Source organism: Triticum dicoccoides, chromosome 3A, assembly GCF_002162155.2.
Source record: "Triticum dicoccoides isolate Atlit2015 ecotype Zavitan chromosome 3A, WEW_v2.0, whole genome shotgun sequence".
NCBI lineage: Eukaryota > Viridiplantae > Streptophyta > Magnoliopsida > Poales > Poaceae > Triticum > Triticum dicoccoides.
The window spans coordinates 753129870-753142781 of NC_041384.1; the positions used below are offsets into that span (position 1 = coordinate 753129870).

A 12912-nucleotide genomic window follows, 5' to 3' on the forward strand; every position below is an offset into this window, starting at 1 on the left:
CCGCCGCTGCAAGGCACCGCGCCCACCGCCGTCCCCTTGCCCCGTGGCTGTGACCCCTAGCTCCGCCTCGCTGTCGTGAAGCTCCACGCCGAAGAACACGCCTGCGGATGCCTAGCAGCGCCGTCGCCGACGCCATCTTCGTCCTCCGCACCGACGGCCGCCGTCGACCGATTCGTCATCACCAGGCCGTCCCCGAGCTCTCTGAGATCACCAACGACCCCGCCGCAAGCTCGACTCCGGCGAGTACAGCGCACCCCGTCCGCTCCTTCCTGCTCCGTTGGATGCGGAAGAGCACGGGCTACGCCCCGGTGGTCTCCGCGAGTCCAGCCGCCGCCTGTAGCTCAAGTCCGGCGAGCTCCCGCCGCAGTTTTGGTCGTCGCCGGCCGAACTCCGGCGAAGTCGACGTGGCTTAGTTAATTAGTCACTAACCCCCCACCTACCGACGCTGACAAGTGGGCCCCAGGGCTTAGTCAAAGCTAACCAGCCCGGGTCAACGCGGGATTAGTCCCTGTGTCACTGACGTGTGGACCCCACACGTCAGGTTTGACCCGGGGCAGCCCTGTTGACTTGCTGATGCAAGCATGACGCAGTGCTGATGTCATAACTCATTTTCTGGATTTAACTTAATTCTGAAATTCCAGAAAATAACTAAAACTTCAATAAATCATAGAAAATTAACCGTAACTCCAAATTAAATAAATTATATATGAAAAATTATCAGAAAAATTCAAGGAATCCATCTGTACCATTTTCATGCATGTTAGAACAACTTATAGCTGCTGTGTAGCACAAATCAATTAAATGGCATTTGAATAATCACATATGGAGTTTGAATTTGAATCTTGTATTCAAACCAACTTCATTTAATCTGTTGCTAGTTGCATCAGCCCAAAACACATTCATATTGCCATGTCATAGCATGCATCATATTGTGCATTGCATTGATTGTGTTTCTTCTGTGTTTGCCGGTGTTGTTCCCCCTCGGTAGACGTTGTATCGACGATGTGATCGTTGACACTGATGAAGACTCAATGCTATCTTCATAAGTGCCAGGCAAGCAAAACCCCCTTGTTCATTCCGATACAATCCTACTCTCTCGCTCCTGCTCTCTTTTACTGCATTAGGACAACACCGATTCATCTGTTACTTGCTGCGGTAGCTGAACCCCTTTATCCTCTGCATGACCTGTCATTCCACAGTAAATAGATGAAACCCACTAGCATGAGTAGGAGTTGTTTGAGCCCTGTTGTGCCTACTCATTCATGCTTGTTTGTCATGCCTGCTACTGCTTAGAGTTGAGTCGGGTCTGATTCATCGGGGATGAATCAGAGGTGTGTGAACATGTCCTACTGTGTGTGAGCTAAGTGTGTGAACACGATTTGGTAAAGGTAGCGGTGAGAGGCCATGTAGGAGTACATGGTGGGTTGTCTCATTGCAGCCGTCCTCAGGAACTGAGTTCTGTGTTTGTGATCCATGACTCAGCTACTACCACGCATTGGGCCCGAAACCAATGGACCCTCTCGGCTTCTTAATCACCCTTGTCCTCTGTCCAGGAGTTGCAAGTAGTTTCTGGTGTTTGTAGTATGCGGGAGGCCGTGGACAGCGCTGACCGTAGGGGTGGGCTGTGATGCGGTAGGCACGTGGCCGGGTAAACCGGGCACCCGTTTGGTGTCACGGAACCCTGTACACATCGTTTGGGGCTGTGAGCGAAACTCCGGCCGGATCTCCTCATGGATGGAACCCGAATAGGCGATAAACCTGGACTAGAGACTTGAGTGTTTAGGCAGGCCGTGGCCGACACCCACGTTGGGCTTCCGCTTGAAGGTTGCCGAGTACATGTCGTGTAAACGGCGGTAAGTGGTGAGAGCGTGTGTGAAGAAGTACACCCCTGCAGGGTTAACCTAATCTATTCGAATAGCCGTGTCCACGGAAAAGGACCTCTGGGTTGCTTATATCAGTTCATAGACAAGTGAAAGTGGATACTCTAAAATACGCAAGATAAGCGTGAGTGCTATGGATGGCGTTCTCGTAGGGAGACGGGAGCGGATCCATAGTGGTGTATTGATATGGTGAATATGTGGACTCGTGTGCGCCACCTCAAAAGAGTTACTCGCAGTCGTAGTTCAGGATAGCCACCAAGTCAAAGCTGGCTTGCTGCAGTTAAACCCCACCATCCCCTTTGTTGATAATGATGCATACGTAGATAGTTCTGATGTAAGTCTTGCTGGGTACATTTGTACTCACGTTTGCCTATTTTATGTTTTTGCAGAGAGACTTCAGTCTCACTAGTATTTCCGCGTGGTCTTCGACGTTTAGCTTGTTACCTCAGCTACGATCTTGTGCCTCGGCAGGATTTGGTAGATAGTCAGGCTTCTCAGCCTTTTTCATTTATAGATGTCTGTACTCAGACATGATAGCTTCCGCTTGTGCTTGATTTGTATGCTCTGAATGTTGGGTCATGAGACCCATGTTTGTAATATCTCGCTCCTCGGAGCCTATTGAATAGATTACTTGAGTCATAGAGTCATGTTGTGATGCCATGTTGTCATAGAGTCATAGTGCCTTAAGCTGGTATAAAGAGTTTCAATGATCTCTGAATCAAAGGTAATTCTTTTGCCACTTAAGGGGAGATATTTACGAGTCACGGTTCCGAAGGTGTCTCGTTGTGGTATCATGGCAACTCAACTCCTCGCTACGTTGACAACCGTTCACCACCCTCTTAGGTGTGGAATTGTTGTCTACCTAGTGAACCCTTGTCATCTGCTTCACTCCATTCCTATGGGTGCGTGCTTCGTCTCTCAGCTCGAGAGATGTTGCTATGTCTCATTCTGTGAGTTAATCCTGAGTTGTTCGACCTTCAAGAAGATCGATCCTTCTAGAGTCTCCTTCTCCTCTCATTGTCATAATAACTGGAGTTCTCAGAACAAGACATCAAGACAATGATGGTGAATGAATCAACGTTCAACTGAAGTGCACCCTGGATCGTGAAGATTGTACTAGTTTGCGTTTCCCCTTCATCCTACCCTACGCTTGAATCTCGAGACGAGATTCTTGTTTAGTGGGGGTGAGTTGTCACATCCCTAGCTTCTGGCATTGCTCTAGGCTAGCTTCATGTGTGCATCATGTCTATATTTTTGAAACTTGAATTGAGGAATATTGGAAGCCTCAAAACCCTAAATAAAAGAGGGGCAAAAACCCTAGAAATCTCATTCATTGCTCCAAAAGGCTCTTCTTAAATGTTTGATAATTTTTGGTAAGGGTTCTGGTCCCAACCAAAATATTGAACATTTTTAAGGATTTATTTTTGGGACTTTGGATTTAATTCATTAGCTATTTGAATTTGAATTATATTCATATAATTAGAATATAATTTCAAATACCCCCTGAAATATTTTATAAGCTTTTGGAAAAGTCCATCTAGCAATATAAAATATTCAGAGGAGCTTTGGCATTGTTTGAATTATTATTTTAATTCAAAACAGTGGCAAAAGAATTAAAAAAAAAGAAAACAGAACTGAAATAGAAATAAAAGAGAGAGAGAGAGAAGGAAGTACCTGGGCCACTTACCTGTAGCCGGCCCAGCTCCCCCCCCCCACCTGGCCGGCCCAGCCCACCTCCTCCCCCTTGTTCATTCCGATACAATCCTACTCTCTCGCTCCTGCTCTCTTTTACTGCATTAGGACAACAACGATTCATCTGTTACCTGCTGCGGTAGCTGAACCCCTTTATCCTTTGCATGACCTGTCATTCCACAGTAAATAGATGAAACCCACTAGTATGAGTAGGAATTGTTTGAGCCCTGTTGTGCCTACTCATTCATGCTTGTTTGTCATGCCTGCTACTGCTTAGAGTTGAGTCAGGTCTGATTCATCGGGGATGAATCAGAGGCGTGTGAACATGTCCTACTATGTGTGAGCTAAGTGTGTGAACACGATTTGGTAAAGGTAGCGGTGAGAGGCCATGTAGGAGTACATGGTGGGTTGTCTCATTGCAGCCGTCCTCAGGAACTGAGTTCTGTGTTTGTGATCCATGATTCAGCTACTACCACGCATTGGGCCCGAAACCAATGGACCCTCTCGGCTTCTTAATCACCCTTGTCCTCTGTCCAGGAGTTGCAAGTAGTTTCTGGTGTTTGTAGTATGCTGGAGGCCGTGCGCAGCGCTGACCGTAGGGGTGGGCTGTGATGCGGTAGGCACGTGGCCGGGTAAACCGGGCGCCCGTTTGGTGTCACGGAACCTTGTTCACATCGTTTGGGGCTGTGAGCGAAACTCCGGCCGGATCTCCTCATGGATGGAACCCGAATAGGCGATAAACCTGGACTAGAGACTCGAGTGTTTAGGTAGGCCGTGGCCGACACCCACGTTGGGCTTCCGCTTGAAGGTTGCCGAGTACATGTCGTGTAAACGGCGGTAAGTGGTGGGAGCGTGTGTGAAGAAGTACACCCCTGCAGGGTTAACCTAATCTATTCGAATAGCCGTGTCCGCGGAAAAGGACTTCTGGGTTGCTTATATCAGTTCATAGACAAGTGAAAGTGGATACTCTAAAATACGCAAGATAAGCGTGAGTGCTATGGATGGCGTTCTCGTAGGGAGACGGGAGCGGTTCCATAGTGGTGTATTGATATGGTGAATATGTGGACTCGTGTGCGCCACCTCAAAGAGTTACATTGCAGTCGTAGTTTAGGATAGCCACCGAGTCAAAGCTGGCTTGCTGCAGTTAAACCCCACCATCCCTTTGTTGATAATGATGCATATGTAGATAGTTCTGATGTAAGTCTTGCTGGGTACATTTGTACTCACGTTTGTCTATTTTATGTTTTTGCAGAGAGACTTCAGTCTCACTAGTATTTCCGCGTGGTCTTCGACGTTTAGCTTGTTACCTCAGCTACGATCTTGTGCCTCGGCAGGATTTGGTAGATAGTCAGGCTTCTCAGCCTTTTTCATTTATAGATGTCTGTACTCAGACATGATAGCTTCCGCTTGTGCTTGACTTGTATGCTCTGATTGTTGGGTCATGAGACCCATGTTTGTAATGTCTCGCTCCTCGGAGCCTATTGAATAAACTACTTGAGTCGTAGAGTCATGTTGTGATGCCATATTGTATTTGCACATATCGAGCATATTGTGTGTATGTTATTGAAATGCTTGGTATGTGTGGGATCTGACCATCTAGTTGTTTATCTTTAGTAGCCTCTCTTAGGGGGAAATGTCTCCTAGTGTTTCCACCGAGCCATGGTAGCTTGCTACTGCTCCGGAACACTTAGGCTGGCCGGCATGTGTCCTTCTTCGTTCCTGTGTCTGTCCCTTCGGGGAAATGTCACGCGGTGAATACCGGAGTCCTGTTAGCCCGCTACAGCCCGGTTCACCGGAGTCCTGCTAGCCCAGTGCTACAGCCTGGATTCACTCGCTGATGACCGACACGTTCGATGCTGGGTCATGGATGCCTGTCCCTGTAAGTCTGTGCCGCTTTGGGTTTACGACTAGCCATGTCAGCCCGGGCTCCTTATCATATGGATGCTAGCGACACTGTCATATACGTGTGCCAAAAGGCGCAAACGGTCCCGGGCAAAGGTAAGGCGACACCCGTGGGAATACCGTGCGTGAGGCCGCAAAGTGATATGAGGTGTTACATGCTAGATCGATGTGGCATTGAGTCGGGGTCCTGACAGGTTAGGAAACTGATGACTTTTAGCTCTATGACATGAATCACAAATTGTTTCATTATGACGCTCACCAACAAATGGGAGCTTATTTTTCTTGAGCAACCTTTCAAATAAAGAAAAAGAAGCATGTCCTAAATAATCATGCCATCGTGTGGAGGAAAGCTTGATAGCACACTTGTTTATTTTGTCTTCTAAACTCCGGAATCAACGGATAGAGGCCACCAACACATCCACTGTGATAGAGAATTGTCCTCATTGCCTGATCCTTGATCAAAAAGAAGCAAGGTTGAAATTCAAGAAAGTCATGATTGTCAAGGGCAATTCTATGGACAGAAAGAAGACTTTTGTTGGCACTAGGAACATGCAAAAAAATTCGAAGATGAATGTTCCGATTAGGGGTACGAAATATTGAGTGACCAGAGTGACGTATACTCATAGCTTCTCTGCTGGCAGTGTGGATTTGATCTTTGCCGCGGTACTTCTCCTTCATGGTAACTTTCTCGAGCTCGTTGGTGATGTGGTTCGTGGCTCCGCTGTCGACGTACCAGTTTGTGTGAACGCCATAGGAGCCATCGGCAGCCGCAGCGACTTTCTCCTCATCTTGTGAGTCGTAGTCGTCCTCCTCATACCGGTACCAGCAATCCTTTGCTGTGTGCCCAGTCTTGCCGCAGATCTGGCACCGGGGAGCGTCTGGGCGGTTCCTGCCGCCACCACCAGCACCGCGTCCACGGTGACCGCGACCACCAGATTAGGGTGGCGTGGCACCACAGTTGCGCCGCCAGACCTGCCCTTCTTGCCAGATGGACCGCGCGAACGGGAGCCGCCGCCCCGCCCGCGAGTGGCCACATTAGCAGAAGATTTGAAGCCGCCGCCGCCAGATCCTTGAAAGTGAGCCATGCGCTGATCCAAGTTGGAGAGCATAGCAAAGAGCTCATCAAGTGTTACCTCGGTGACGCGAGCGTCGAGGGCAGAGACCAGGGGCTGATAGTCGGCGTCGAGCCCATGGATGATGTAGGAGGCGAGTTCGTCATCGGGGATCGCCTTGCCCGCGGCGGCCAGCTCGTCGGCGTAGCCGCGCATGGCGGGGAAGTAGGAGGCGACAGAGAAGTTCCCCTTCTGCGCGTTGATGAGGGAGGTTCTGATGTTGTTGATGCGGCTGGCAGATTGCGAGAAGAACATGCCGGCGAGCGTCGTCCAGAGCCTGCCCGCGGTGGTGACCGTGGTCACCGTGAGCAGCACCTCGCGTGTCAGATTCTTCAGCAGGTATCCAAGGACCTGTTGATCCTCCCTGACCCAGAGTGGGTGGAGAGGGTTGGGCGATGAAGTCTCCTTGCCGTCTTTGGTGGTGACAAGGAGTCTCGCCGGCTCCGGCTGAGTGCCATCGACATAGCCGAAGACACCGGCGCCACGCAGCTAGGGAATGACTTGCGTGCGCCATAGCACATAGTTTGTGCGCGTCAGCTTATCGGTAACCTGGCCATTGAGGCTGGTTTGGGAGGCGCTGGAGGAGGAAGACATGGCTAGGGCTAGATGGAGTTCGTATGGAGCTTAGATGGGAAAATGATGGCTCTGAGTACCATGTGCGATAGCTGGAAACGTCTTTTCCCGTTGAGGCCGACGGGTTCGTGTTATATAGCGTGGGGTGCACCTCCCAACCATAGCGCATACATTGTTGAGATTACATATGAGAGGGAGATATTCAAGGAAGGGATAGAACTTGGAGAGAAAGGAAAAGGAAAAGAAACCTATCTCTATCTATCTATCCGAACTACCTGGTGCGCGGGGGTGCAACATATCATGTGTTTAACACTCGCTACCTTGTACAGTACCAAGCTAGTGCATTGTACTATTGGTTGATTAAATTTCAATCCCAGTTGCGAGCTCACAAAAGAAAATATATAATCAATCATCAACTATAAAATTCACTGAACGCATCTAGCGTGCTAGACTAGCTGATGCCATGAACTCTTCCTGCAGGTCGTAGCAACCTTGGCTGTCTCTTGACTCTAAGTTGTATCTGCAATCCACTAACGTGGCTGACGACTGGAAAGCAACTTTAACTCCTCGAGTTAACAACATTGGTTGTGTTTGTTCTTCATTTATTACATTCGCTTGACATGAGTTTGCCCTTCTTGTTCGTAATATCTGCAACTCAACCTCAACTTGTTTCATGGTGGGTCTTTCTTCACCACGCAGTCTTAAGCACAACTCTGCAAGACTGGCAACATCGATGATCTCATCCTTAGTTGCTTCCTCAAGGACTTCAGAGTTCAGTATGTCGGCGATCCCTCCCTCGTTCAATGCCCTTATAAAGTAGTGTGACAAGTTCTGCATTGTGCCTGATTCACTCCTGATGATAGGCTTCATTCTAAGAAGCAACTCCACTAGTACCACACCAAAACTATACACGTCACTCTTCTCATTTAACTGCCTGGTATGGAAGTACTCTGGATCTAAGTACCCAAATGTACCTTGCACATTTGTAACAATGTGTGTTTGATCAACTGGAACCAATCTAGAAGCACCAAAATCTGAAACTTTAACTCTGTAGTTCCCATCCAGGAGTATGTTTGACGATTTCACATCACGATGGAAGATTGATATTGAAGCCGCTGAGTGGAGATAAGATAGTGCTCCTGCTGTTTCCGTGGCAATCCTTAAGTAATCATCCCAGGACAAAGAAAAACTAGTTCTTGAGTCAGCATTTAAGACTTGAGACAGTGAGCCACAAGATATATATTCATACACGAGCAGTGGAACCTCAGTTTCCAGACAACACCCAAAGAGCTTCACAATGTTTCTATGATTTACTTGTGAGAGGATAGCAACCTCATTGATGAATTGAGTGATCTCAGCCTTTTTAATGACCTTGGACTTTTTTATTGCAACCACACGTTGATCAGATAGCATGCCTTTATAAACCATGCCATGCCCCCCAGAGCCAATGATGCGGGCCGTATCAAAGTTGTCTGTTGCTTTCTCTAGCTCTTCTAATGAGAAAATCTTTGTTTTGTCATTTGCACTTTCATCAGATGATATCAATGTTTCTAGGAGAAGACCTTGGTTATTCCGAAAATAATTCTTCCGTAGTTGTCGTTGAACATTTCTTTTCCATATACGAATGAGAAATACTGTACCAAAACTCAGAGCTAGAATGCTGAAGCCACCAGATGACCCAATGATAATACCTGAAGGCATTAAGCTCTGTAAGTTTCTTTTTATCCTTTTTATCAAACATAACCATGACTTAGTCTTACCTGAAAGCAGAATATGTTGTTTTGTTGTTGTACACTGCATTTTGTGTAGATCGTACTCGGTCTTGTGAGGACATTCAGTACAATAGAAGCTTCCTTCAATATTATGGCATATCCCTTTACAAATGTTTGGTTGAAGGCATTCATCAATATCTGAAATTAACAATATCTCGCTAAGATGCGCCAATAAACAAATATAGGTGGATACATATTAGTATATTACATAACATAGAACGCAATGGATCATCCAATTAATATGGAATACAACATGTTAAGAAACCTACACAAATGATATTAATCAAACAGAAACTAGAGAAGCAGTTTTGGGTGTAATGTTCAAGGCACCATATGTTTTAAAATTAGCACACACCTAATATAAGCTCTTGGGAGAGTTGAGATGTACTCACTCTTTTTCTTTCTATGTGTCCACAACTCACCATGTGCACAAATAAAGAAAGCACAGATATAAAAATGATTTAAATTAAGAGAATATACCTTGTCAAAACGATATACTATTATGATCACTTTACCTCTTCCAAAGCATTTAAACTGGGGTAGAGGGTGAAAACAATGTAATAAGATGGCATGGCATGGCATGCTGATGAGATCTACCAGAGGTATTAATAATATGGCATTTAGCCATAACTCATTTTTATGCTGAAGAAAAGAACATGACATGTGCATATGACATTCTTCGCAGCGTAATAACCACTTGGACAATACACAACATGAAAGCTCTTAAATATAACTGTTAAGAGCTCTGAGCTGAGCGAGGGACAATGTGTGTAGTTACCTTGACAACCACTTTGGGTGTATGGATTTCCTCGGAAACCATCCGAGCATTTACAGCGGTACCCAATGTAGCTCCATTCACCATCTACTGCTACACACTTGCTGTTGGTACTTACACAAGCATAACCAGATATATTCCGTTGGGCCTCTATGCAACTTAGATTAGCTGCAACCCACTGCATAGAATAGAAGTAGCCATATCCAACAAAAAGAGCACGCCTGCTAAATATGTGGTAAAATGATGCACCTTGTTGGTCAGGCCAGATGGACTTAATGGTCCCTTGGTAAACATTCAGGTCCATAACCTGGTCAAGCCCAAACATTAGGACAGCTGATGATGCCATATTTGTACAGTTGAGCTGGAATTCTTCCCTGGCAAAGCAACCCTCTTCTAAGCCGAATGGGTACGGCACACTAATGTTACCACACCAACGGGTACAATTAGCTCTGCTCGGAATTGGATTATACCCTATAGTTTGACCAGTAGAAGGTTAGAATGCATTCAAGTTCTAATGTCCAAAATACCTAATCACGGCTATGTATTTTTCTTTTTTTTTTGATTAAAAGAGGGGGTTTCCCTCCGATTTCATTAATGAAACCAACGGCTATGTATTTGGTCGCCTGATTAAGAAAGAAAGTTTACCTTTGTCTCTGGAACAGCCATCTTGAATGAAGGGGTTGCCTGCATAGCCGGCACTGCAGATGCAGTTGTAGCCGTCAGTTGATGTCACGCTATGGTCGCCGCACAAGGAATGCTTGCCGATACAAGCATACCTTGTCCTGTTTCGCATGGCGCTAGCACAATTTTGTTGATCCACTATATTCCACAAAACTGTGCCGCCGCCACCATCACTTATGCTGATTCTATCCCACAGCATAGAGGTCTGGTTTGAGCGTGTTCCAGTGCTAGTTTTGCCGTGGTGGTGGACAAATTTGAGTTGAAAAGCATCAGGAAGCAGGCCAGTGACAGGAAAACTGCAACATCCAATGCCACTGCACTTGAGCCTAGCCATGGTCTCTGTGATAACTTGGTCCGGGCACACAGTCGTACAGATCCATGTTGTTCTGTGTGTGTTGTTGTTGACCCAATACACATCCAGGTCGCAACCAGTGATGTTCAGAATGGTTTCCCCACGGCTGAAGGATCTACCAGGAGGTTGGAAAGACAAGTAGTAGACATGGACACCAGATTTCATGGGGATGGTACGCCAGAAGGAGGTACTGATGCTTTTGTGAGTGTGGTAGTAATCCCCACCGCTACCAACAACGATGTTGTCGATCACCTCGGTGATTCCGTCGCACAAGAAGAGCCTGGGAGGCTGAGCAGTGTCATTGCAAATGAGGCTGAAGTCAGGATCCCGAGAGCACCTTGATCCCATGCCAAAGGGGTAGTCGAAGCTCAGATTGCCACAGCTCTTGGGGCAACCATCAAGTGTGGCAAGTGATGGATGTGCCCAATTCCCTTCTGGGTTGTGGCTTGTTACAACTCCAGATGCTAGCACCATTAGCTTTCCTAGTGAACCTAGTAGCAGCAGAGAGAGTGATGCGTACATCATCGGCAAGAAGCCCATGATCCACACACCTTTCACAGCTCCAAATTTCACTCGAAATTCAAGTTCAGGCTGGAGACTTAACAGTGGGTATGTGGTGAACGTCTCAGCTGGGAGGCCTTCTCTTGTAATGTACCACTTTCATGACTGGCAAATTTATGGTGGCATGGCGAAGAACAAGAAAAGTAAGGACTCCAGTCCAGAGGATGTTGATGTGGTTGATTTTTTCTTGTGGCGTTGCTGCCGCAGAGTGACCTCTCAAGTCAGTCAATGCCTGACTTCTTGTGCAGGATATTCTAGCCCATCGAAGGGGGTGTTTGACAAGTCTTTGACAGCCGGCTCATTTATTCCCAGAATAAATCGCATTGCATTATTGCCTGGCTTGTGGTTCATGCTGCAGACATAGACAGTGAATGCCATCGACAGTGAGACCCGGCTGCCAATCTTCAGTGCCACCTAGTGAAGATAAGCTAACTGATCGCTTCCAACCGAGATAAGCTGCAACGGAGGGCAGACTAGTAAAGTGAATATTGTGCACAGAGTAAATCAACCATGCCCTATGCCAAGGAGTTCCTGACGAGCCAAGGAGTTCTTTTTTTTGGAAAAGGAGGAAGACCCCCGGCCTCTGCATCTGGACGATGCGTGCAGCCACTTTATTAATTATTCATAAAAAACCTTACAAAAAAATACAACAGTAAGTCTAAACACTGGTGGAAAAACAGGCTTCCGTCCAGCCCCATAAGTCGCGAAGCTGTAGGAACCGCGACTAATGGGACCTTTAGTCGCGGTTCTGAAGGTGAACCGCGACCAAAGGCCTGGGCCCAGGGCGCTCGGTGGCCAGCTGGCGCACGTGAGGGTCTTTAGTCGCGGTTGGCGAGGACAACCGCGACTAAAGGCCTTCGGGCACCTTTAGTCACGGTTTGCCAGGCCAACCGCAACTAAAGCCCCTCCCCTATATATACCCATCCAGCAGCCAACACTTAGCCATTTGGAGCCATTCTCTTCACAAGTGGGTGTAGGTTTGCTTTTGGTTCCTCTTATGCACATAAGGTGTTTGATGAAATGCCCCAAGAGCATGAAACAAACATGACATGAAGTGTTGGAGCCACACTCCTCGATCGCGGTTAGCAACTTGATGAACCTTTGATGTGTCATTGATAAAATATGCATGTGTGCAGTTCATTGTTTAATTTATATTGTTTGTAGCTAGTTAGTTTAACAAATGCATGATGGTTAATTATATATTTTATATTATAATAATGCAGATGAATCGGCAATGGATGTATGGTAACCGACTCTCCGGCGAGTTCACTACGGGTTTGAAAGATTTCCTCGTAGTGGCTAATGCGAACAAGCAGGGGGGTTTTGTTATCTGTCCATGTGTTATCTGTAAGAATCAGAAGGGTTACTCTTCCTCAAGAGATGTTCACATGCATCTGCTTCGGCACGGTTTCATGCCAAGCTATAATTGTTGGACCAAGCATGGAGAAAGAGGGGTTATAATGGAAGAAGATGAAGAAGGGGATGATTTCATCGATGAAAGCTATCTTGCTCATTTCGGTGATACTTTCATGGAGGATGCTGAAGGTGAAGGGGAAGGTGAAGAAGAGGCACGTGATGATCCCGTTGATGATCTTGGTCGGACCATTGCTGA

At 46.8% G+C, this 12912-nt stretch overlaps 1 protein-coding gene across 1 annotated transcript; it reads right to left on the reverse strand.

Annotated features, from left to right (window-relative positions):
* Positions 1-7527: 7527 nt before the first annotated feature.
* Positions 7528-11353, reverse strand: LOC119270710 (wall-associated receptor kinase-like 1). Its single transcript, XM_037552752.1, has 4 exons — positions 10352-11353; positions 9710-10177; positions 8920-9069; positions 7528-8850 (listed from the first exon to the last, which is right to left on the reverse strand). The coding sequence occupies exons 1-4, from the start codon at positions 11277-11279 to the stop codon at positions 7598-7600; spliced, it is 2799 nt and encodes a 932-aa protein (XP_037408649.1). The 5' UTR covers positions 11280-11353; the 3' UTR covers positions 7528-7597.
* Positions 11354-12912: the final 1559 nt, after the last annotated feature.

What these genes read in the sequence shown, in the direction of transcription:
- LOC119270710 (XM_037552752.1), bottom strand. Translation starts at nt 11,279, where the DNA reads ATGGGCTTCTTGCCGATGATGTACGCATCACTCTCTCTGCTGCTACTA. An exon ending in TGGCTGTTCCAGAGACAAAG is followed by an intron (nt 10,178 to 10,351) that starts GTAAACTTTCTT and finishes GTCAAACTATAG; the next exon opens with GGTATAATCCAATTCCGAGC. An exon ending in CACCCAAAGTGGTTGTCAAG is followed by an intron (nt 9,070 to 9,709) that starts GTAACTACACAC and finishes TGTTAATTTCAG; the next exon opens with ATATTGATGAATGCCTTCAA.